General features: G+C 47.0%; 1 protein-coding gene across 3 annotated transcripts; it reads right to left on the bottom strand.

Moving 5' to 3' along the window:
* Positions 1-263: 263 nt before the first annotated feature.
* On the bottom strand, positions 264-21,649 carry LOC122573029 (GATA zinc finger domain-containing protein 10-like). Of its 3 annotated transcripts, none has more exons than XM_043738905.1 (11): positions 21,457-21,649; positions 21,286-21,383; positions 6,993-7,082; positions 5,298-5,480; positions 5,070-5,188; positions 4,569-4,902; positions 4,360-4,472; positions 3,961-4,096; positions 3,416-3,799; positions 3,215-3,304; positions 264-2,904 (listed from the first exon to the last, which is right to left on the bottom strand). In XM_043738905.1, exons 1-11 carry the CDS (start codon positions 21,497-21,499, stop codon positions 2,539-2,541), a joined length of 1,956 nt encoding a protein of 651 aa, XP_043594840.1. In that variant the 5' UTR covers positions 21,500-21,649; the 3' UTR covers positions 264-2,538. The 3 variants fall into 3 exon arrangements, with proteins under 3 accessions (XP_043594840.1, XP_043594842.1, XP_043594841.1); XM_043738907.1 differs by lacking the exons at positions 21,286-21,383; positions 21,457-21,649 and adding exons at positions 9,781-9,919; positions 9,998-10,303; XM_043738906.1 differs by lacking the exons at positions 21,286-21,383; positions 21,457-21,649 and adding an exon at positions 12,653-12,793.
* Positions 21,650-23,123: the final 1,474 nt, after the last annotated feature.

Below are 23,123 nucleotides of genomic sequence, written 5' to 3'. Positions count from 1 at the left end.
TAATCGCACTCTCAACGCCGTGTCCGTTCACTTGCAAAAAATGCTCTTGAGACTAACTCGCGATAGTTGTATTATCAAGTGGATGCGTACGTTTACTCCACTCAGCTTGTTACATGAAAAAAAAGCCAAACTTTATGGAAAGAAAATGAAATTCGTTTCGAGTATACATTGTTACGCGTATGTACATGTAAGTGCAATGGCATGTAACGGCAAATAGAAACAGGGACACAAGGTTGCTATTAACGTATCGACGATATACACGATTAGTTGGATATCTTCTAAATTTTATTTTCTTTTTTCTCTTTTCGTCTTTTCTTTGTTTTTTGTGTTTTTGTTCTTCGGTATACAGATTTACGTGATTACGTCTAACCCTGGAAAAGTTCGAACTCGCCGTGTTTTGGATCAAGGATCGATGTTATTCGGCCGCGTGCGGAATAATATCGTCGCGTTTCGGGCAATTCGGCCAATTCATAACCATCTATGTAGTGATTGTTTACATTCAATAACGACGACAACGTAGTTATTCGCAGCTGTCGCTTCCTTTGCTACGTGTGCACATTCATATATACATACGTACATACAGGCGTGAGTCGCGTATACGTATACATGCATATGTAGGTACGTACTTATGTACACATGTATGCACGACGTCACCGATTAATTTTTACATTTATATTACTCATATATTTCTATATCATATTATATATATATATATATGATATACATTTTTTAAATTATATATATATATATGATATACATATATATAATTATTTATTTATTTATTTATATACCACAGACAACACACATGCACACATACGCGCGCACACGCGCATGTATATAGGATTATATACGTATGTGTGTATATGTGAGTTATGCCATTATCAATATGTTACACTATAGATTATGTTTACATCGTAGAGACTTATAAATCTACGGAATATTATTCTTTTTTTTTTTTTTGTTGTATGTACAAGGATACTGTTACAAAGAAAAAAAAAATTGTTTAAAAACTTATCAATGCCACGCGTTTACATGCGCGTGCGTATATGGGCACGTGAGTACGTCTGTCACGGAAAAGCTACATGATCTTTCGTAATATAAACATATTAACTTGCTAATTCCCCACTTCTTTCTGGAGTCAGAAATCGTGCAGAATCGCCGTCGAGAACACATGCAAAGGTTTGGAAGGGTAATACACACACACGAGTACTTTCCCACAAATCTAACAAAAAAAAAAAAGAAAAAAGAAAAAGAAAAAAAGAAAAAAAAAAGTCGGCCTTTTTAGGCTCCCGTTAAGTTACCATTATTTACCACCGTTATTAAGTCAGCTTTTGTTCGGCGATCGTGAACGGCTAAAGACTCGCGTCAGTACAAACTATCATGTTTCGAAATAAATAACGTCGACTCGTTTGCTTCGAACGTATACCAGTTGAGAACGTAATCGGATTATCGATTCAATGACACGAAACGATACGCAATTAACGCGAGCAGAAACGAACAAAACAATCGAATCGGTTGTGTGAATTAACTTGGCGAAGCATACGGTGTCACGTAACGATCACGTCTTCTCTGGCATCTGCACGAATCTTCTCCGCGACTTTCTCTTTCTTTGTAAAATTATACAAAAATAAGTTGCGTCACTCGTTCTTGATGGCTACCAACCGCCAGTCCTCTCTCGCTCTTCTCCTATTCTTCGTCGTGTCTTCGCGCTCATCATTCACGTTCTCACATCGATTATTAATTATAAACGAGTTGTCAACGCAGTCCGATCAGCAGGCAAACACTTGCTCGTTTACGTTGTTCGTTTCTACCACTTCGACACGGCGTGGTGCACCTATGCGAATTCAGTATGGAATAAACGTATCCTAAACGTTTGTGAATATATTTCTACGAAATTACTGTTATCTATCGTTAAACGGTCCCTAACTAGACGTTCAAGGAATGCAACATGGTTTACGGTCGCGCGCGATTCATCGTTACTTCTCGTTTTCGATAGTGTGTATGCGGCACGTGAACGTTTCGCGCGATCGGTAAACGCGCAATAACGAGATCGATTCCCTGGAACTGCAACCCGATGATCTTGTCGGCTGCTATACTTTGGCGATACTAATACTCTTTCGCGATTACGCAGCTACGTTGCTCGTCCTCGCGTGAGAAACTTAGTCAGTGGAAAAGTGAAACGGCAATATATATCCGCGTTGACGGGCATCGCGCTGCGACGCACGCAGTCTTTCAAACGAAACTTAGAGATCTGTGTAGCGATTCGCTTAGCGCGCTTTCTATCCTCCGGTCGTTCGTCTTTTGATTTGACGCGAAACCTTGTGTGTGTATATGTGTGTGCGCGCACGTGTGAGTGTGTATGCATGTATGTGTGTGCGTGTGCGTGTGTGTGTCTATCTGTGTGATGGACATATGTACAAAAGATATCGAATCGGATCACGCTTTGAACATCAGGTATATTCGTGTTCCGCGACTACAACAAACGGTAGGAAACATTTTAAACGATCGCTGCGTTTCACCCAGCTCGGCCCGTCGTCCTTATTTTACGGTCGAGAAATTCTGTTGTGGATTTTGGTTCGATGATACCCACGTGGTGAATACGTCTCTGCAATGGCTAACCACGCATTCGTTGCTGCAATACTCGTCCTCCCATTCGCTGTTTGCAACAGCGGGGTTCGGACATCCGTGACGTATACAGGCGTTCGACGTCGGTCTTTGACCGGCCATGTTCGCAGCCTGAGTTACAGAGTTCACTGCCGACGGTGAACTCGACAAAGAATCGCTTTTTGTTGGGTTCGAATGTATCATTTGCTGCTGCTGCTGTTGCTGTTGCGGCGGTTGCTGCTGTTGCTGATGATGTTGCTGCGATTGTTGCGGTACTTGTTGCACTTGCTGTTGCGGCATCTGCGAAAACGTACGTACTCTACTGTACAATTTGTCTCGTGGTGACATACTCGTACTTGCTGCTGCCTGGCGCTGTTGCCGACAACCGGCAGCATCGCAGTATGGAATATCGTTGCTATTTTCTTTGTGCTTGTCGCGGCTTTTTACGCGTTAAGCATATTCGAATGGAAATGAATTAAAAAGTCGTAAGGATGAATATGACGAAAGTGCGGGAGGACGAAAGGAGACAAGAATACAAACGGAGAAAGAAATGATCGTTGAAGAGAAATGAGATGCGAAATAAAGAAAATGAATTCATATCGCTGCTGACCTGCATGTACTGTTGCTGCATATGCTGCTGCTGTTGCGATGGTTGTTGTTGCGAGATATGCGTTGGCGCCATCGATGTAGTCATCATAGTCTGAAAGAGAAAGAAGTACACGAAGAAGAGAATGGTAGCCAAGTTTTAGGACACGTAACGCGACAATGGAAAATAGAAAGAGTCGACAAACGGACGAAGAAAGATGATTACCTGTTGCGTTTGTTGTTGCTGCGAGTTTCCTGGCATGGTTAAATGGTGAGGAGATTTTTTTATTTGCATTTGTTGCGCGGGTTGCTGATGATGTTGAAGCTGTTGATGCGGGTGAGGATGCGGATGTTGTTGCTGAGGCGAAGAAGGTTGAGGCTGCGGACTATACACCTGATACGAGACGTTTCCCGGTGTTCCGTTCCCGGCGTAGCTACCATACGCCGTATATTGAACTTGTTGCTGTTGCGGCGATGGCTGCTGTTGCGGTTGCTGCTGTGGATGCTGTTGTTCGTTTTCGGCTGCACCCTTGCTAACCAGAGACGCTCTGTACGCCGCGAGTGCCTGCAGATATTCCTTTTTCGCTGCTTCAGTCTTCTTCTTGTAAACCTACATAAATATAAATTTCTTCGTATACAGCGGTATAGAGAGACGAAACCGAAATTTCTCTAACGTAACGCGCGCTCGCTCTTCTCGAATGAATTTCACGAGGACGAGGAACGAAGCAGCAGAAAGAAGAAGGAAGAAAGTTACGTTTTGCGAGTACTCACGTTCTTATGCTCGGTCTCCAACGCATCCCACATCGAAGCGACGATCTTGGAAACTTCACCGAAGCTCGCATTTGGATTTTGTCCTTTTATCGCAGCTTGGGTATCTCTGAAGAACAGAGCGTACGCCGAAACGGGCCTGTAAAATAGATAGCACGGGTCTAATACGACGAAGACAGAGAGAGAGAGCGCACAAATTTTTGACGAGGAGCAATCTAATCGATCTTTCGAACGTTCTTTATCGCGGTGTTTCTCGTTTTTCGAAAGTAGATTCGATTCGATCTGGCTACTTTCGGGATCTATTATAGCGCACGCGCGCTACTGCGCCAAAGAGCTCGAGACACGAGTCGGCGGAAAAAAAAAAGAAAGGAAGAAAGAAATAAAAGTAAAAAGAATGCTCACTTTTGCGGTTCGTTGGGATCTCTTTTCTTCTTCTTTTTCTGCGATTTTGGTTTCCTTTGATTTTTTGCTGCAACGTCGGTCGGTTCCGGTGAGGGTCGTTTAATGCCGGTAATCTGAACAAACGACCGCGAATCGTGCCAGATTCGTTCGTTGTTTATATATGATCGGTCAGATTCGAGATGCGAGCCAATCGATCGACTAAAACTCACCATTCCGGAATGAGGTGTACTGTCATCGCTATCTTCGCTGGTGGTAGTATTGTTGTTTGCCTCGGGGATCGTGCTCGATTGTATCGCGGATGGACTACCACCCGTTGGACTCCTATATTGTATTTGTTGTTGCAACTGCTGCTGCTGCTGCTGCTGTTGTTGTTGCTGCTGCTGCTGCTGCTGTTGAGTATGCATGTACTGCATATGTTGCTGCATCTGCGCCTGTTGCTGTTGTTGTTGCTGCTGTTGAAGCAACATTATTTGCTGATTTCCATGCTGTTGCCGTGGAGAATTCATGCTCGCATACGAACCCTGCGAGTTACTATACGTCGAGCTACCAGAAAACATCGAAGAAAAAGTTGTTTATAGATAGTTAACGAGGATCGTTTCTTGCGAATTCAAGAATGGAATTGGCGATCGCGCGCCGGTTCTGCTTCAGTGGCAAGGTTATCTCATCCGTTATCTACATCGCACGCGGATCCGATTACGGCTCCGACTTACCCAACGTTCATCGGCTGCTGCATCGAGTGGTCCTGCTGTAGATAAAGAGATTGTTGATATCCACCCGGATCGAGATTCAACCCATCCGCAGATTGTTGCACGTTGCCGGTTTGCATCATCTGCGAAAGTCATTCGAACGATGCTGATTATTCAATCCGTAAAAGTGGAAAAGGCGCACGTACATTTCATCCCCTGCGAAACTTTCGTCTCATCTTGGATGAAACTTACCTGCGTTTGGTAACCGTGCATCGGATCGTGCTGAGATTGAGGCTGAGGCTGCTGCTGCTGCGACTGGTGTTGTTGCTGTTGCTGCGGCTGCTGCTGCTGTTGATGTTGATGCTGCTGATGCGAGTGCGAATGGATAGCCGGGATGTCGAAATCTTCATCGCCGAAACTGGGAGTGTGAAACGTCTACGAAGGAGAGGAAGAAATCGGACATTTTAATCGGTGACTCGAGGAGTACGGTCACCGATTCGGAACGTAGTAGGACACCGCGCGTCCGCATGGCTGTTGCTCCTGTTTAATCGAGCTTCCGCATAATCGTTCGATCAACGAAATACCCACGGCAGAGAGACTTATAGAGGAGAGAGATTGAGAGAGAGAGAGAGAGAGCATCGTCGTCGTATCGTTTGAAATCCTTTCAGCGATTTATTAGCGTTTCGGAGCGGGGAACGGAGGAAAATACATTTGCCGTGTAGAGCGCGTCGGGACACGGGGAATAAAAGTTTTTAAATTGGATTTAATAGCATCAGGAATTTTCCTTTGAAGGAACGTACTTGCCTATTGATCGAGTACACCTCTGCCTCTCTTCCCTCGCCGTGCCCATCGCGAGCGTTACCCCTTACCTCGCGATGTTTCTCTTACTCTATCGTTTCGCTCTCGCCTCTCTCTTCTCTCCCCTGTCCCTTTTCACCGCGCTTCGCCCCGCGTAACGTCCCGACGCCGCCCGTGTGTACGCGTACCCGTACCCGTACCCGTACCCGTCCTATTTCAACTACTCCTACACCTTCTACTTCTACTCCTACTCTCGCGCACCACCACCTCCTCCTCCTCCTCCGCTTCCACGGCCTCCTCCTTCTCATCCTCCTCCCTTTCCATCTCCGAATCGACTACGCGCGTCTATCCATCTTCTTCCTCCACCGCGCACCGGTTCCAAACTTTTCTTTCTCTCTGCACCCCTCCTCCTCCTCCTCCTCCTCCTCCTCTTCCTCTATCTCTCCTCTCCACTATTCTCCTCCCGCCCTATACCCTTCCCACCCGTTCGACACTCCTGCCCCCGTACCCTACCCAGTAACCGTGCCCGTACCCATGCCTGTTCCCGTTCCCATTCCCAACCCCGTCGCCGCTGCCGCCACCGCCGCCACCGCCAGCTTCGCGTCTCCTCTGCCTATCCGGCCTAACCAAGATAGTCGTCCCATCTTTCCTACCCCCTTGGACCGCGCTCCTATTCTCATTCGCTCCCTTCGTTCCCCATGTATGTATATAGAAAGACGACTGGTGCCTGTGGCCCGTGGCCCATGGTCCGCGGCCCGCGGCCCGCGGTCGCAACCCGAGCCCTCCACTCCCACGCGTCTCCGCCCCCACCCGTTTACACCTGCACTGGCACCCATACCCTCGACCGTCCACCACGTAACCACGGCCAGATATCCGAACAGGGTACGAGTCTTCTTCCCGACAGTCGAATTTCGTTGCCCAATTTCCAACGGCTTATTAATCCCAACAACTTTCGCGGTTAAAATATCGAACGAACGCTCTTCTGGTCGAGGGCTTCTCGCAACTTTCCGTCTCTCTCCACGGCTCAGTCTCGCTCCTCTCCACCACAGACACCGTGACTGCCTACTTTATCAAAGCGAAGAAGAAGAGCGTCGAATCCCGCCATAAATACAACGCCATAGAATCGAGGCGGAATACAATCGAACTTACTTGATCAGCCATGGCGTAGCTGTTATGATGGTAGGATGTCGAGTGATGATGCTGCGGAACGTTCAACGAAAAATCCAGACTGTCGTTTCTCTGAAACAGACGAAATATTTGTATCGATTTGCATCCACCAACGTCCAATTCGTTCGTCAAATCGTTTAAGAAAGTTTTCCGTTCGGCCGACAACATTTCTTACGACTTATCTCCTATGTTACTATTTTTCACGCCCGTAACCAGATTAACGATCGCTAGAGACCGCGATTCTATTTCTACAATCAATCCGTGAGGAGATTCTCGCGAAATATCCGCAATTTGTCAACCCCGTCTCGGTATCCTTTCCGCGACGGGACACGCGCGTCCTTCCTTCCTTCCTTCCTCCCTTCTATCGGTCAATGGCCTCGACAAGCGTAGCTTCGTCGATTCCATTCGTTCGATGTTTCGCACCACGAGTAAAAGCACACGAAATCTTTGTGCTTCCGCGTTCCCAACGGTCGCTTCCACTCGTCTCCAATTCGCTGGATTACACGCGACGGAAACGTTACGTTCCGTCAAATCGTAAACATCGAGCGAATTGATTTTTACGCAGCACGGGAATTTTTTCTACGCCTATGAATGCGTGTTCGAACGGACCAACGTTCCGAGCAACTGTCTGTGTCCGAGCGATCAAATATCTACCTAAACAGACTTTTACGACCGCATACATCGAAGCCTCGAGGCGTTTCGTTCGTTCGAATACGCATCAGCTATAAACATGACCCAAGTTTTAAGGCTCAAAGTCAAAGTCCTATCGGTGAAACGTCCGACGTAACGCTACGATTCTTCCGCCCCTGCTTACACTCGTCATTGTCATCGTCGCCATCGTCTCCTCCACCTGCTCGCTCTTAGGGGACAGCGTTATTCGCGTTTCTACACGGTCATCGACCCGTGCATCTATTTCGACTTTACTCTGTCCGAAATCTCTTTTCCTTCGCCACGCTCTATTATCGATCTAACTTTTCCTACTCTTCTTTCTTCTCCTTTACATCTTCCCTTGCTTACGTTCTCCAAACGATTCGACAAAATGCTAAAAGATCGGCACCTTCCCTATTCTTCGCTCTTTACACCATCTTTCCTCGCCATCTGGAAGACGACTTTCGATTCTTACGGCCTATGTTCTCGTGGGAGGGTCGTGCCACGATTTTGGTTCGAACGAGTCAACCAGATGGCATCGTAACGCGTTTTATATCCCAAAGAAGAAACGAAACTCGATCGTAACTCGATTTAATATTGTGACCAAAGTTCCAGACGAAATCGGCAACTGGGGCCCGTAAAAGAACATTTGAAACAGACAGGACCGCGCCGATCGAGGGAAGACGTTGCTTCTGCATCGATTCGATCCAACGACGATTATCGAAACGAACGAGTGGCACCTACTGAAATTACGATATCGTTCGACGGTTGATAACGTTAATGAAGGAGGTAGACGGCAAGAAGTGACAATGAAAGACAGCCGATGGTAGAAAGAGAAAGAGGAAGGTAAGGTGCACGATACGTTACTTTTTCCAGCAGAAGTAACAGCAGGCAAGCAGGCAGCCTGGCAGGCAAGCAGGCAAGCAAGAAAGCGAGCAGGTAGATAGGTAGGTAGGTAGGTAGGTAGGTAGGTAGGTTGGTAGGTAGGTAGGTAGGTAGGTAGGTAGGTAGGTAGGTAGGCTGGTTGGTTGGTTGGTTGGTTGATTGGTAGGTAGATAGATAGATAGGAAAAGACGGTAACGTAAGAGACACGAGCAAGAAAGTTGGATCGGGCTGAAATGAAAACGCTCTCGCGAATCTTTCGATTTCGACAAACGATATTAGTCCGATTAACGACCCTCGTTGGTTTCCTTGTTTCGTTCGTGATTTTATCGTTAGAGAAAAAAATCAAACGACGTATCGAATTTTCGATCCTTTCTGGCTGGAGTAATATTTCGATTTTCCACCTGATCAAATTCGAAAGCTTTTTTGCAAGTAACAACGCGTAGAATAGCTAAAACCTGGAGAAGAAAAAGGACGCGAAGAAGGGAATGGGGAGAGGGAGGGGAGTTATCTAAAGTAAGAAAACGGAAGAGCAAAGCGAAAGCAAGAGATCCAATAGACGTACGTACACGAACGAGTCTCTTACTCGGCGTATATAACCGATGTTAAACCTGTTCCCCGTTCCAATCCCCCTCCTCACTCCCGCCATTTGCCCTCCTCATACTCAACATTACTACCATTTGTAATCCGTACCTCCCCGTTTCTTCTAATTTCTCCTGAATAACGTCGTTAAACATCCCCACTCCCCTCCTTCAACAAACCGAAGGAAATAGTACAATTTCGTATGGTCATAAATTATTTTGGTTATATTTGAATCTCTCTGGCCTAGAATAGATACAGCGAAACGAAAACGAACGTGATATAATTTTATTATTCTTGAAAATAGAATTTCATGGGTAAACGAATGGCTATAATGCGCGAAGCGTGCTTTCTCGTTGTTGAATACGTTGAATACGACTGTGAAATAACTTGAAAATCCCACGATCGGTGTTAATTCATTGAATATTAGAATCGGCGTCACTCATAAAGTTGAACCATCGCCCGACAGATGGCGTTCCGAGTTTACCTCGAACATAGTACATATTTCGAAAGCAAATACAATCGTTTCCAAAAATAACAAATCTTAGGTCGATGACGTACAAATTTGATTTCAATCCCACGGTTCGACGACGAAATCCAAGAATTTTCGTACGCGAAGAAGGTAACATACCGGTTACCAATATTGAGATCGATGACTTACCGATGAGACGAACCGACTCGTCGTCGGGACGAGATCCAGGTTATCGAATGCACGTGTAACGTGCAGAGCGTGCCACCGCCGGTTAACCACGTTAACGTTATCACGATGAATTCTTCTCTTTTAAAACACAGCCCCTTTTCTGTAAGAGTGATTTCGTTCGGAAGTGAGAGATTTGTTAAAAAAAAAAAAAAAAAAAAAAAAAGGAAACAAAACGTACGACTGGAGCGAAAAGATAGAAACGAAACGATTTAATTCGACGATTCTTCGTCACACGATTGTTTCGATGCACACGTCGACACTTGACAAGCAACACGTTCTCACATCACCACGCGTGTTCTCAGTTACGTTACATCAATATAGAAAAACATGTACGCGATGACTTTACCGAAACATAACACGTAACCAAAATACAGATCGCTGCGCAACATACACAAAATATTCGACTCGTGGCGTAACTAGTGACAGCGTGGCAAAACGACGCGCGCTCCTCGCGGCGGCCGGCGCGGGAATGATTGAAGGGAGGTTCATTTTGTGGCACGCTTCGATAGTGGGGATAGATCTTTCGACAGGGGAACAGACTCGCGCGCCCCCTGCTCTCGTATATTGCTAAAGGATACAATGCAACGGCACGATACGACACGACACGAGACGATACGACATCACACGATACACGACCACCCAATTGCGAACATTTTTAGAAGACGAACAACGACGATTCAACGTACGAGGAAATCGTTAAACGGTATAAACGAAGATTTTCATAAATGTACCCAACGACGATGCGAATCTCGAAGAAGCAATTTGTTCGCTCTTTCCTGGATGCCTATTTTTCGATCCCGTTCGTCGATCTTCTCTAACTCTTAACACGCGTTCTGTTCGTCGCACACTTTTTATACGTTTCGGAACGTTCTAATAATTGGAAATGAACGTGTTCTCGGAGAGTCCGCATGAGATACAACGCATCGTACGATAATCGTGTATGTACCGGGATGCGATTCGACTCGATTGAATCAACAACGACGATGAACAAGGAGGCCCTTCTTCTCCAATGAGAACGAATCGTTTGACATTCTGTGATCGAAATATATGTACTTATATATATATATATATATATATATATATATATTCGGACGGTTTAAATCACGCGCTTAACCAGATCTCTAAACGGTTACTAGTTAAACATGTTTCTCCTGTTGTGTTTCTAACGCGATGTAGGATTTTATTTCAGAATCACGTTGAATCACGCGACGAATAACATTCGTGGTTTGTGGCCCAGTTAACAAGCTGTGATCGCTACACCGTGGAAGAAAGGGGTCGTCGGTTCGAAATATGGAGAGGGGCCAGCAGAAGGTAGGAGTGGGGTTTCTGTCGAACGGAGGGAGCGGAGGGAAATGGTGTGCAGGATTGAAAGAGGCCGGTGGCGCAACGAATAGAGAAAAGAGGACTCGCGACGTATGACGCGCACGCGGTCAAACGATGACGAAAGGAACCGTGCGCGTGCGGCAGGAGCATCAATGTTTCCCTTCTTTTCTTCCAACCAAACGATCAAAGGAATCGTACAGTAACTTTACTTACTCTATAGTCTCAAATATTCTCGAAATGATATATCCTCGACTTTATGTTTCTACGTCTTCTCGCTAAAAAATTCTATCCAACAGCGAAAAGCAAGCAGCGGTATCGAGATTGATCAATGCCACGGTTCGGTTTCGATCTAATCCTGTGCCTGAATCGAGAATAGAAAACCGCAAAACGAACACCAGCTGCTAAAAGCTACTCTTCCGCGATTCGATACAACGGATTACAACGTAATTAAGAAGCAACTAAGAGCAAGTAGAATCGGTATTGGACGACGTAACAGCGTGACGGCTTAAACGCGCGTTAAACACGCGTTATCTACCGATACTCGGTTACTCGAATATTCCAAGAAAGTAGGACACGACTGTGTGTGATGGCAACCAAGTGTGCCGCGTGGCCCGAGGAAACAGGGGTTACGTCGGAGTTTATAAAGAGTCATTACATTCCCGTGAAAGGTAGCTTTAATTTCAGTGGCATTCCAATCGCATTAACGTATATACCCGTGTATTTGTATTCGTTCGCGAGAAGCGACAATCTACTCGAAACGTTTACTCGAACGAGGTTTGTTACGGGTTCGAAACACGGCCGTGACAACTACGATTTTAACGGCAAATTCCTCGCGATCGATCTTGTAGTCATAGTCGTCAAAACTAATCGCCCATGTTACTCGATGTTTCTTACGATTGTCCATGTTGCGTAGCTGTGCCAGTATTTTCGATTTACGAGGCGAGACACGGCAAACTGTGCGAATCTTTGTTATACCCGCGTAATCAACAGTATAGGAACCAAAAAATAAAAGAAAGGGAAAAGCAGAAATGGGAGGGGGGGTGGTGAAAGAACGCTGTTAAAGCGTCGGTTTTTAATTTTCGTCGAAAGAAGGAAAATCTAGAGGCAGCCGGCTAAAAGAGTTTTACGAAGAAACCGCACGCTCCGTCGCCGGCAGCCGAATCGATATTCTCTCGCGGGACGGTCTACCGCCGCTGCGCCGCGCCGCGCCATTTCGTTCCAAAAAAACGAGACAGCGTGCTGCCGTTGTCGGAAATCGTTGTTTCCAATGTCGATCACATCGAATAGCGTGATCAAGTACGAAAATCAACTGTCAGACATTATTAAGTATCTACGATGCTCTGGCTGCTTCGGAGATTCATTAAACATGTTCTTCAACATCTTGGACAAATGTTGATTTTACAAATTCCTTTGAGCGAACGTTTGCACAGCTGATAATCGCCCCAGGCTTATCGCGCTGTGTGGTGATTTTCTCTTTTCGTCGTTCAACGTGTTTCTCTTCTTTTTTTACCATATGTTTGCACTTTCCCGTTTCCCTACTCGTTCCACGCGCCGCTCGGTACTCCGTTGCCCCGTGCCCCGTTCCCCGTGCCCGGTGTCCCGTGTGCCGCGTCCCGTGCCCCGTTCCTCGTGCTCCTTGCTCTGCACCCTGTCTCGCGCACCACGTACCCCTGTATCCCGGCCCCTCCGCTTCGTGCAGTACCACCTCCAACCCTTTTAGTTCCACCACAACGCGTCGAGGTGAATCGCGCAACTCGCAACTCGCAACTCGCAAATGCGTTTCATCTTTGTCCCGTGTATACGTCGATTCGTATTATCGTCGACGGTCTCTTAAACCGGTTTTACTTATTACGCGAGCGTCCGCTTATCTCGCGTAGATCTCTTATTACCAGTCACGGTAAGCGAACGTTTCTCTGTTCCCGCGATCTGTTTCTCCGGAGTTTCTACCTTCTAATTCTTTTTTCTCTCTTTTTTTCTCTTTCTCCTTTCGACGTGCTCGGCTGTTCTCCGTTTGAATATTCCATGCGGAAATGGAACGGATCCAATGGACAAATTTTATTCGAAGGAAAATAGGGGGAGAACGACAACCGAGGAGAAGAGGCAACGACGGTGAGGGCGCAGGGGAAGATAAGCGAGGAAAATGCGGAACGAAAAACGGGTAAAGGGAGAAGAAAGGAAGAGAGAAGCGTGCGAAAAGAAGAAAGGAATAATGGCGAGGGAAGAGGAGATCGTGCACCATAACCACGTGACCTTTTGACCGCAGGAAATTCTTCGGATAAACGGGCTTTTCACTGTACACAGCCAAGAAGGGAGCAACAAGTGTGAATCTTGTCTACCCTGTGGATCGGACGGTTCTTAGCTTTTCTCTCTGCTTTTCTACATCTTTCTCTCCTCTTTCTCCTTTTTCTCTTCCCCCTTCTACTTATCTATCTACATCCCCTCCACCATTATGCGCGCGCACACTCTTAACGATGCACACGTTGTGACTTTGATGACCTATTCTTCGGTCCGAATCGCAACGGATCGAGCGCTAATCGGGTACAAAATTTTCATGTCCCGGCGATCTTTCGCGTCCCGTTTCGTTTTCGATCGGAAGAGGCGAAAAGCGTTAAACGCGCAAAGTCGAACGAAACGCGTATCGAGATTAGTTTCGACGCTGTCGGCAGCCGTATAGAAAATTCGTGCCGCAGATTCGAAAATCACGATTTGAACAGCCCGATTCGTACCACGTAAGAAGCACGCAAGACGCGTAGAGCCCCGAACGTCGTCAGTACAAACACGATACGATACTCTGAAATGCTTATTCACCGCTACGGAATGAATAATGGATTGCTAGCAAAATACATCGAGACATAAATATTGTATCTGGAGCGCTATATATTACCTGTATCGAATACATTATCTAGATCGTTCTCCGTTCTCTGTTCTGCTAGTTCCTATCTGATCGAGATCGTTGCCATGGGAATGCGCATTCGCGACTCGATCCGATCGTTTCGTATCGCGTCGGACTGTTCCAGTCTCCTCCAACTAGACACTGGTACTTTCTGATTTTTCGAAACGAGCGGCTCTCTCGCGTTTCAAAACATCGCTACTACCAGCGGGCCACCCAGTCACGATAATCACGACGACACGTCGTAACGTGCTCGAAAGCTCGACGCTTGTCTTTCTCGCGTGGCTATTGTCCGTTCGATCGTCCGTACGTCGCGTCATCGTCGCGTCATCGTCGCTACTTCCACTGGCATCCAGCGATCTCGCTTCGATCTCTCACGGACGTAAATAAAATTCTTTTTCGATTGTGCTCGATCGGCGAAAGATAAAGTACGATGGAAGCGGGCAGAAATGGGGACGAGAGAAAGAGAGAGACAGAGAGAGAGAGAGAGAGCGAGAGAGAGAGCGAGAGAGGGAGAGACTAAAAGCCTAGCCAAGATTCGGGCTGCGCGCGCGCGAGTAAACGTAATCATTTGCAATCCCGCGTAGAACCGCTTTGAAACTCTACGAAGGAATTTATTAAAGTTTGACTAAGTCGCTTTACAAAGTTTCATCGGTGCACCGAGGCACCGAAGAGTACCAAGAGGTGTACCGGCGGCGGTGTGAGAGCGGGGATTGCGAGGTGCTCGGCGAGGAGATCGGGTACCGCGCGGCAGCCGAGGGGCCAGCCACGACAAGGAAACGGAGGGGAATCCTCTCGAAGAAGCGGGACGAATTGCCGAAAGAGACGAAGGCGAAGGTTCGAGAGGCGGGAGGAGCGGTTGAAATGGATGAGAAAGGGCTGCTGGTGGAGATGGTGGTGCTGGCGGCGGCGGTGGTGGTGGTAGTGGCGGTGGTGGTGGTGGTGGTGGTGGTGGTGGTGGTGGCGGCGACGGCGGCAACGGCGGTGGTGGTGGTGATGGTGGTGGGGGTGGTGGTGGCAGCGACGATGGTGGAGGAAAACCCGGCAGGAGAATGAGGAGGAGGAAGAGATGGCGGTGGTGGAGGTGTAGGAGGTGGAGGTGGAGAAGGTGGAGGAGGCAGCAGCGAACGCAAAACGACGATGGGATGTGAACGAGGTGAAGCGGCAGAGGGATGAGAGGAATGGTGGAACGAACAGACGGAGGACGAGGGAGGCGATGGGTGGTCGTCTTAGGCGGGGACGGAGGGGAAATACAGGAGGGGGTAAAGTTACTTTCCCGGAGAAATAAAAGTTAATGGAGTTCCCTACCCCCCTCGTCCCGCTACCTCCACCGCCTTTTTCTTCTTTTCCATCTCCTTGCCGGCGTACAACTTTCACGAAAGTTATTATATCTTAATTTACTATTGAACATTATCTGAAATTTCTCCAACGTTTCCGTTTTAATGCGCTGGAGAATACGAACGAAGAATATGCGCGTAGCATAGTCGGACCATACCAGAGACGAAATAACGTCGATACACCTTTCATCGCTAACAAAAGGAAACGAAAGGAAAAATAGGGAAGATAACGCGAGGAAAAACGTGCCTCGTTCGTACGTTTCGCCGTGGTTATGACTACGCGAGATAATACGTGCTCTCTTCTCCCGATGATCGGTAACTCGCGCGTTTCATAATTCTCGTGGAAAGAGATACATACTTTGCGAAACGTCGACTATCGACACTTTACCGAGTCTTTACATTCCTGACGTTTGCTTTGCCTCTACGCGATGTAACTTTGACCGTTATGCAAACATTATATCCTCGTTTATCGGATATTCGTTTGGCGATGTAGTCCTGGTGTCAACGACCTTGTATGTACAATCACTACCAACGTATTCTCGACTCTCGATGTCTTGTCCACGATGGAAACGAACGAATTGACTTATTTTACCAAGCTTCACCGGGACAGCCTGGTTTCTGCTATACCTAACGTTAACTCCTCCCCCCCCCCTCCGTTTGCTCTTTTCCTCCTTCTCTCTTTCTCCGGTACTCGGTCTTTTTTTTCTCTCTTCCATTCCCGTTCCCATTCTTGTTCCTATTCCCCATTCCTATTTCCGTTCTCTTCCCTTCCTTTCCCAGCATTTCGTCTTCCAGGCCACCCCTTCCCCCGCTTTGATTTACGACCATAAGTTGTAATATTTGCGCCACTATTGTATGGTAATACGCACAGCAAAAAATATGTTAATGGTTGCCATAAAGAAGATATACAGCACGTACATATACATATGTATCCCATTTCGCGGCATGTACTTGCTGTACATATAGAAACTCCACTCTCGACATCCCATCTCTTTCATTTTCCTCCAAATGGTATCCTCCGCTTTCTTCTCTTTCTTTTATTGTATCTTCCTCTCCTTGTTTAACCCCCTCCTCCCCTCCGTTTCTATACTTTCTTTACTTTTCCCTTTCTTACCTTTCCCGTTTTCAAACGGCATTTCGAACGGTATTTCGCTTTCGTCGATTTAACTAACGAAAGTACGAGCGTACGAAGATCGCTAAAATATAGTACTATATTTCTTCTTGCTTTTAAATCGTTCGTTGGTCGATGCGTAGTTACGACCGGTGATATACCCCAACGGTAACGATAAAACGATGTCGATATCGAACTAAAATAATCGACGGCGTTTATTTTTCGAACATCGGATGAAACTTTCTCGAATATCATACGTAGTACGTAAAATATATGTGGATGTATCGTACGTAGATCGTGTTTCTCCGCTACGTAGACGTAAACTAGCATTGCTTTGTTCTTGCATCATCGATCGAGCAATATCGAACGATCGATTGAAATTTATCGATCGGTATTCGGACGCTGAGATCGTGTCGTTTCTGCCTTCGTAATCCCTTTTTCGCTACCACGGCTGCTGTTGCCGCTGCTTGTACCGCTGCTGCCGCTGCTGCCACTGCTGCTGCGCTTCTCTCTTCCATAACTCGAACAATTCCAATAGTCGTTAATCTGTCGGAAACTTTCGGAAAACTTGCCGTTATTGCAGGTACAGAGGCGAGCAGTCCATGCAAGTAGGATAAGCGGAGAGGCGCAAGGAGAAGGAGAATGGTAGAGAGGAATTGGGGTAAGATGAGATGAGATGAGATGAGATGAGATGAGATGAGACGAGATGGGATGAGATGAGACGAGATAAGATAAAACGAGATGAGAGGAGACGAGATGGAACGAGACGAGACGAGACGAGACGAAATGAGATGAGATGAGATGAGATGAGATGAGATGAGGTGGGAAGAGAGAGAAGATAAAAGAGAGTAGAGAAGAGGAGAAAGATGGTCGAGTAGGCGAAGAAGAAGCCTATTTGACGGGAGGTGGAAGGGTTCGGAGAAAGGAGTTCGCAGGGCAGATTCCACGCAGAGATGCGACTCTAGAAGAGTCGAGGGAGAATGGGGATGGGAACCGGTGTGCCGAGGTAAGTTAAATAAACTTGTTTAGTTTCGCGGAAACTTCTGCCTGGCCATTGTATTCGACTGCCTCGCTGCCGAGTTTGCTCTGAAACTTTCGAATACGAACGAACTCGGTTCTCCGTTACGCTTTATTCGCTTGCTTTACCAACTTGCTACCTACCGTTAGTTACTTCTCTCTCCCTTTCTTTCTTTCTTTCTTTCTTTCCTTCCTTCCTTCCTTCCTTCTTTCTTCCTTCCTTCTTTCTTCCCTTCTTTCTTTCCTCCTCTTCCTCTTTTTCTCGAGATCCCAATGGTTTCTATAGGCATAGGCCGTATAAGTGTACCTCGTCGCTCTATTTTTTCGTCATCGCCGTCTCGGCGCTGCGACGCGACCGCGGCGCGCTGTCTCGATATCCCATCATTGCGAACGTTGCCCCCGTAACGTCTTCGCCTTGACCGTTCTTTGTTCTTCGCGTCGCCGCGTTTACGAAAAACAGACCGCAAAGGTTTCTCTCTGTCGTTCGCCGTTTCGTCCAGAGATTAGGCAGAAAAGGGAATCCGATCGGAAACAAAATCGGGCAAAGTGCCCCGTCGCTAGTGTGGCAGCAGACCGAATGGCTTATTGATTTAACGAGAGAGAGAAAGAGGCGAAAGAGAAACAGGAGGAAAGCAAGCACGGGGAAGAACGGGGGAGGCACAGGGGAGCACGGGGAAACACGGCTCGAGGTGGCTGGGGGGTCGCGAGCGGCAGCCTGGGGGAGGTTTGTGGGTGGCTAGGCTGAGACTAGGGAGAGGGTACGGGTACAGGAGATGGGTAACGCGGAATAGGCTAGGCGAAGGTGGGGAAGAGGAAGGCTCGCGGGTTCGCTGGCTCGCGAGCTCGGCAACGGAGAAAAGAGTAGGGTGAAGCGCAGGGTGAACCAGGGTGAATCAAGGTAAGGTAGGGTAAGATAGGGTCGGGGGCCGAAGAATAAGGGATACGGTTGCCAGTGTGCGGTGATGAAAAGGGCAGAAGGAAAGACCAGAACGAAGCAACGGCATAGAGACGATGGCTGGAAGCGAAACTGAAATCGTCGAGTAACAATCCGGGACTGGATAGAAAGCTAATAACTTGTTTTGCCTTTCCGATCCGATGCTCTTTCGAATATTTTCTCACCTAGGTATCATCCGTATCATCCGTATCGCTTCCGACACGTGTACCGACTTGCGCGTAGGTAAATGCACCAGCTGCGTGTAATACGGACAGCGATAATACATATCCGATCTGTGATTTTCAACTTGTTTGCCTTTTCGCGATAAACTCTTATAGATATAACGTACTCGTACAATAGCGAGTCACCGATTCCACTTTGTTCGAATACGTGGAAATCGTTGTGTTTGCAATTTTCAAATCTCTTTCGATTATCCTTCTTATTTTATTCACGACGTTTCCTCTCCTCTTTCTCCTTTCCGTACCTTCGATATCACGATCTTCGTCTCCCTTTCAGCTTTTCATAACTATAGTTTCGCTATTTTTCTTGTTAAAGCGGAGAATTGGCTGCACAGAGCCTCGCTGGAATATCGTAATAGCAACCGTTTCGTTGAACGACGTTCGAGTAGTATCGAGGTGGCCGAATGGTCATTGGCCGATCAACAAGTGGCTCATGATTTTGTCAGTGGCTCTGCAAGCGACTAACCCCGCTGGCCGGCCTGTTGTCCGACCGTCCGGCTGGCCGACTGTCTGCGTCCGGTTACCCGATGCGGTCTACCGCTAAAACACTCGTGGCATTCTCCGACCCATCTAACTCGTCATCCATTATACTCCTTCCAACCCATCCTGTTTCGGGAAACCTTGATCGGTCGATGTAATACCGAAATATCTGCCCAATCCAATCCAATCAAATTTTCCTCCTTTCGTCGTACGTTCGACGAGTATGTATGGCTTCCGGTCGGAAGCTTACGCTCATCCGCGATCAGTTTGCCTCTAGACAACGGGCGATCGACAACGGAAAACAACGGAACTTCCTAACGAGTATACGAAACGTTTCGTACAATTTCTCGGTTTCCATAATCGCTTGTGATGTTGTTGCCGTCGTCGTTACCGTTGCGAATATCGAGGTATCGATGCTTATCGGTCGCGTCTGTTTTGCAAAGCATCGTGTGCGACACACTTTCTCTATGAAACAACTTGTCTACGAGCGAAAGAGAAAGCAAGTTTACCAGTAGCGGTCACTTTTCTACCACGCTTAATTCCTCGGTTCGGCTACGAAATTAGCTTGTACGGTCGTTGCAACCGTACTCGAATCGTTTTCAACATTTCGTACGAATGGTTGGAAATAAGCGAGAGACAAGTATACGGGCAAAGGACGCGCGCGCGCATGTGTGTGTGTCTGTGCGTGCATGCATGCGTGCGTGCGTGCGTGCGTGCGTGCGTGCGTGCGTGCGTTGGGAACGAGCAAGAAAGAAACCTGACGGAAGAGACAAAGGATAGAGATCGCGAAGAAATCGAAGGATAGAAGACGAGGCGAATGTATTTTATTTTCATCGAGCGGCAGTAACAGCAGCAAACTCTTAATCAAACGAGTCGCGATAAGTAAATTCGATTACCGACGTTCGTTAGAACGAATTTACTTTGCGCGCTCGCGATCAGCAGGATTTCAATTTTTGCTTCAACGCGATAGGTATATGTAAATGTGGTAGAAATGCAGCACCTAGCCTGTACGTTTGCTTCGAGAGTACACAGACCTACACCCTTTTTTTATGCTGTTCCAATCTACGTTTATTCATTCTTTTATGGATACCAGCTGCCTCGTAGTGTAGGTTCGCCTTTCATTTTGTTTCAACCACGAGCAGGACCAAATGAAAAGCTGAAACGGTCAAAGAAGGTATACCGTCCGATGCAGAAATAAAGGTAGCGCAACGCGATGTAGCAAGATCTATGCCGTTATACGATCCAGGGTCGAGGCGTTTTTCACTCTTTATCCTGGAAACGAGGAAAACGGAAAGAAAACACGATCCAGAAATCGGAAGAAGATGTCGAAAAAAGACGGCAAACGACTACAACCGGAAAATAGAGTTGAGAAAGCAATTGGAGATAAACGTGTAAATTGGCCATGGTGACGGGAAAGAAAGGGATGCTCGAGTCTTCGACCGCGTCAACTCTTCGCGTATAAGACGTACAGCTCGAGGAGGTATTGTTTCGTCGTATTAAGAAGACATCGTTTCGTCGACCTCAACCTCTTCTTTCGTTCGTTTCATTGTTATAGCTTCAAACGCTAACAAATCGCGATAAATATTTGCGAACGCGAAAGTCAAATGAACAAAGAAACGAATGAGCAACGAAGAACGAAAAATGAGAGGAACGAAAGAATATCGGACGGTTCTGAACTTTTTTGCAGATAAAAGAACAGATAAAATAGGATGATATTCTGTGAGAATGACAGGAGAGAAGAAACGGGACGGGACGGGACGGGACGGGACAGGACAGTACAGTACAGTACAGGACGGGCGAGATGAGACGAGACGAGACGAGACGAGACGAGACGAGACGAGACGAGACGAAATGAGACGAGACGAGACGGGACGGGACGGGACGGGACGAGACGAGACGAGAGGAGACGAAACGGGACGAGACGAGACGAGACGGAACGGAACGGAACGGAACGGAACGAGACGAGACGAGATAAAACAAAATACACGATACGCTAAACGACATACAAGTATCTACATACGTACATCGTACGATATACGAGAAAATACGTATAATTTGCAACATATACATTTTCATTCTATGATATAAGATCTAAAACATGGTAGAAATATCTCGATGAGAAAAAGAATACTAACCTTGTAAGAGAACTGGTCGAACATTCTGCAGACATCGACATCGTTGCCAAGTATCGTGTAACCGGCATCCATGCTGTCCCGACGTTTCTTCTCGCTGCCTGGAACGAGGCTTCTGTAAGTGAAAATCGTTCGTCGAACAATACGGAAAGAAATTTCGCGGTGAGCCAGTACCAAACAGACTGATCGCGATTGCACCGACTATGCCGTCGCTCATCGTCCCGCGGCTTTTGCCGTGGTCGTCACCTTCCTGTTCGCCACCCTCTTCACCCGCTTCTCCGTCGCTCTTTCGTTATTTTCGTTTCTTGTTTTTCGTTCGCGTAACAGCCGCAACCTGCGTTAACCGACGACATACGAATCTTCGTGTTTCTTAATATCGTTGGAACGGAGGAGCGAGGCGCGAATCGTACCTCTTACGAGATCACTGATCGCGAGCCGAATCGATTCGATCGATCGATTAATCACGCGGTCGTGCGTAGCTGCGTGTACGCGTGTGCGCGTGATGCCACTTCGATCGTAAGTTAGTCGAAAAACGAAGGATCGGCTTTCAACGATATTTCTTGCGTGTACACATCTTCCACGAATATCCCGAATATACGAGAAAACGGAACTGCACCTTTTCAGACACCGCGATTTTCCATTGGGGAAACATTCGTTCGAGATCGGTCGCTCGATTCTTTGACGGGGTCGATTAAATCGCGAAAGAGCATAACGCGATCGTATCCAACTAAACCCTCTCTCTCTTCGCTGTTCTAACTTGAATCGAATACGCTTTATCGTTGGCAGGACAGTGCAACGATTATTGAAAAATGCTTCGAAAAATCGATTTCTTTTCAGTTTCTCGATGATCGACCTCGCCGCTGTATCGTTCTCTTCCTCTCCTCTCGTTTATCTCGTACTTTTCTTCCCTCTTCCTTCTCGTATTGTCTTTAATCCCGTTCTAGGTTCTCGAGTCTAGCGTCTGTTTTCCACGAACCTTCTGTACGTAGCATTCGATACGTGGACCATGCGACACACGCAACAAATATGTTTAACGTCTCGACGTTCAACTTGCCAAATCGATCAACTTCGAATACTACGTACTTTGCGATACTTTGTTACTTTCGCGTTTACGTCACCATTTACGTCGCCTGTTCCTTCGGTTAGTCTGCCGATTAACGAGATATCTCACGGAAATCGAGATCGTAAGCGCCGGAATACCGGCTCGCCACTGCCGGCTGTAAAGCCGGAGCACGTGGATGAACCGCGTTTACCGTTTACGTTGCTCTGTTTTCGGATCTATTTCCTTTTAACCATCTAACACCAACCGCGACCACCGACTGCGCACCGGTACTGACAACGGCAACAGCAACGTCGACGCTGAGAGCGAAAGCAACGAGAACGGCCGTGATGTTGGCGGTGGTGGTGGTGGTGATGGTGGTGCCACTGCCGCCGCCACCGCCGCTATCGCCGCCGCCGTCGTACCCGCTGCAACCACCACCACCACCGTCGCCGCCGCCAATGTTCAAAATACTGTCAGTGGTGGTGGATGTAATACCATCGAGGTAGGGGGTGGAGATATAACAGTAGTGGAGGTAACGATGACATTGGTAGTGGTAATAGTTGAATTCTCTCTCTCTCTCTCTCTTTCTCTCTCTCTCTCTCTCTCTCTCTCTCTTTATTAACCTTTTCTCATTCTCTTGTTTGACTATATACCTATTTACTTATTTGCCAAAACGTTTCATAGGTACTGCGCGGATAATAATACGAATTATTAGAAAAAAAGAAGAAAGCATATTGCCTTTCGGCTAATATTTTTTCGCAGAACGTAGATTCTGTATGCAATTGCTGTACGTCTTAAA

Source organism: Bombus pyrosoma, linkage group LG11 (assembly GCF_014825855.1).
Source record: "Bombus pyrosoma isolate SC7728 linkage group LG11, ASM1482585v1, whole genome shotgun sequence".
Lineage (NCBI taxonomy): Eukaryota > Metazoa > Arthropoda > Insecta > Hymenoptera > Apidae > Bombus > Bombus pyrosoma.
Note: the sequence above shows the minus strand (reverse complement) of the source record. Positions and strands in the feature narration are given on the sequence as shown.

Bases quoted from the DNA above. Each gene is read 5' to 3' on its own strand.
- LOC122573029 (XM_043738905.1), bottom strand. From the start codon at position 21,499: ATGAGCGACGGCATAGTCGGTGCAATCGCGATCAGTCTGTTTG. The intron at 4,097-4,359 runs GTGAGCATTCTT...TCTATTTTACAG, and splicing joins GATCCCAACGAACCGCAAAA to GCCCGTTTCGGCGTACGCTC. The intron at 3,800-3,960 runs GTGAGTACTCGC...ATATTTATGTAG, and splicing joins TGGAGACCGAGCATAAGAAC to GTTTACAAGAAGAAGACTGA.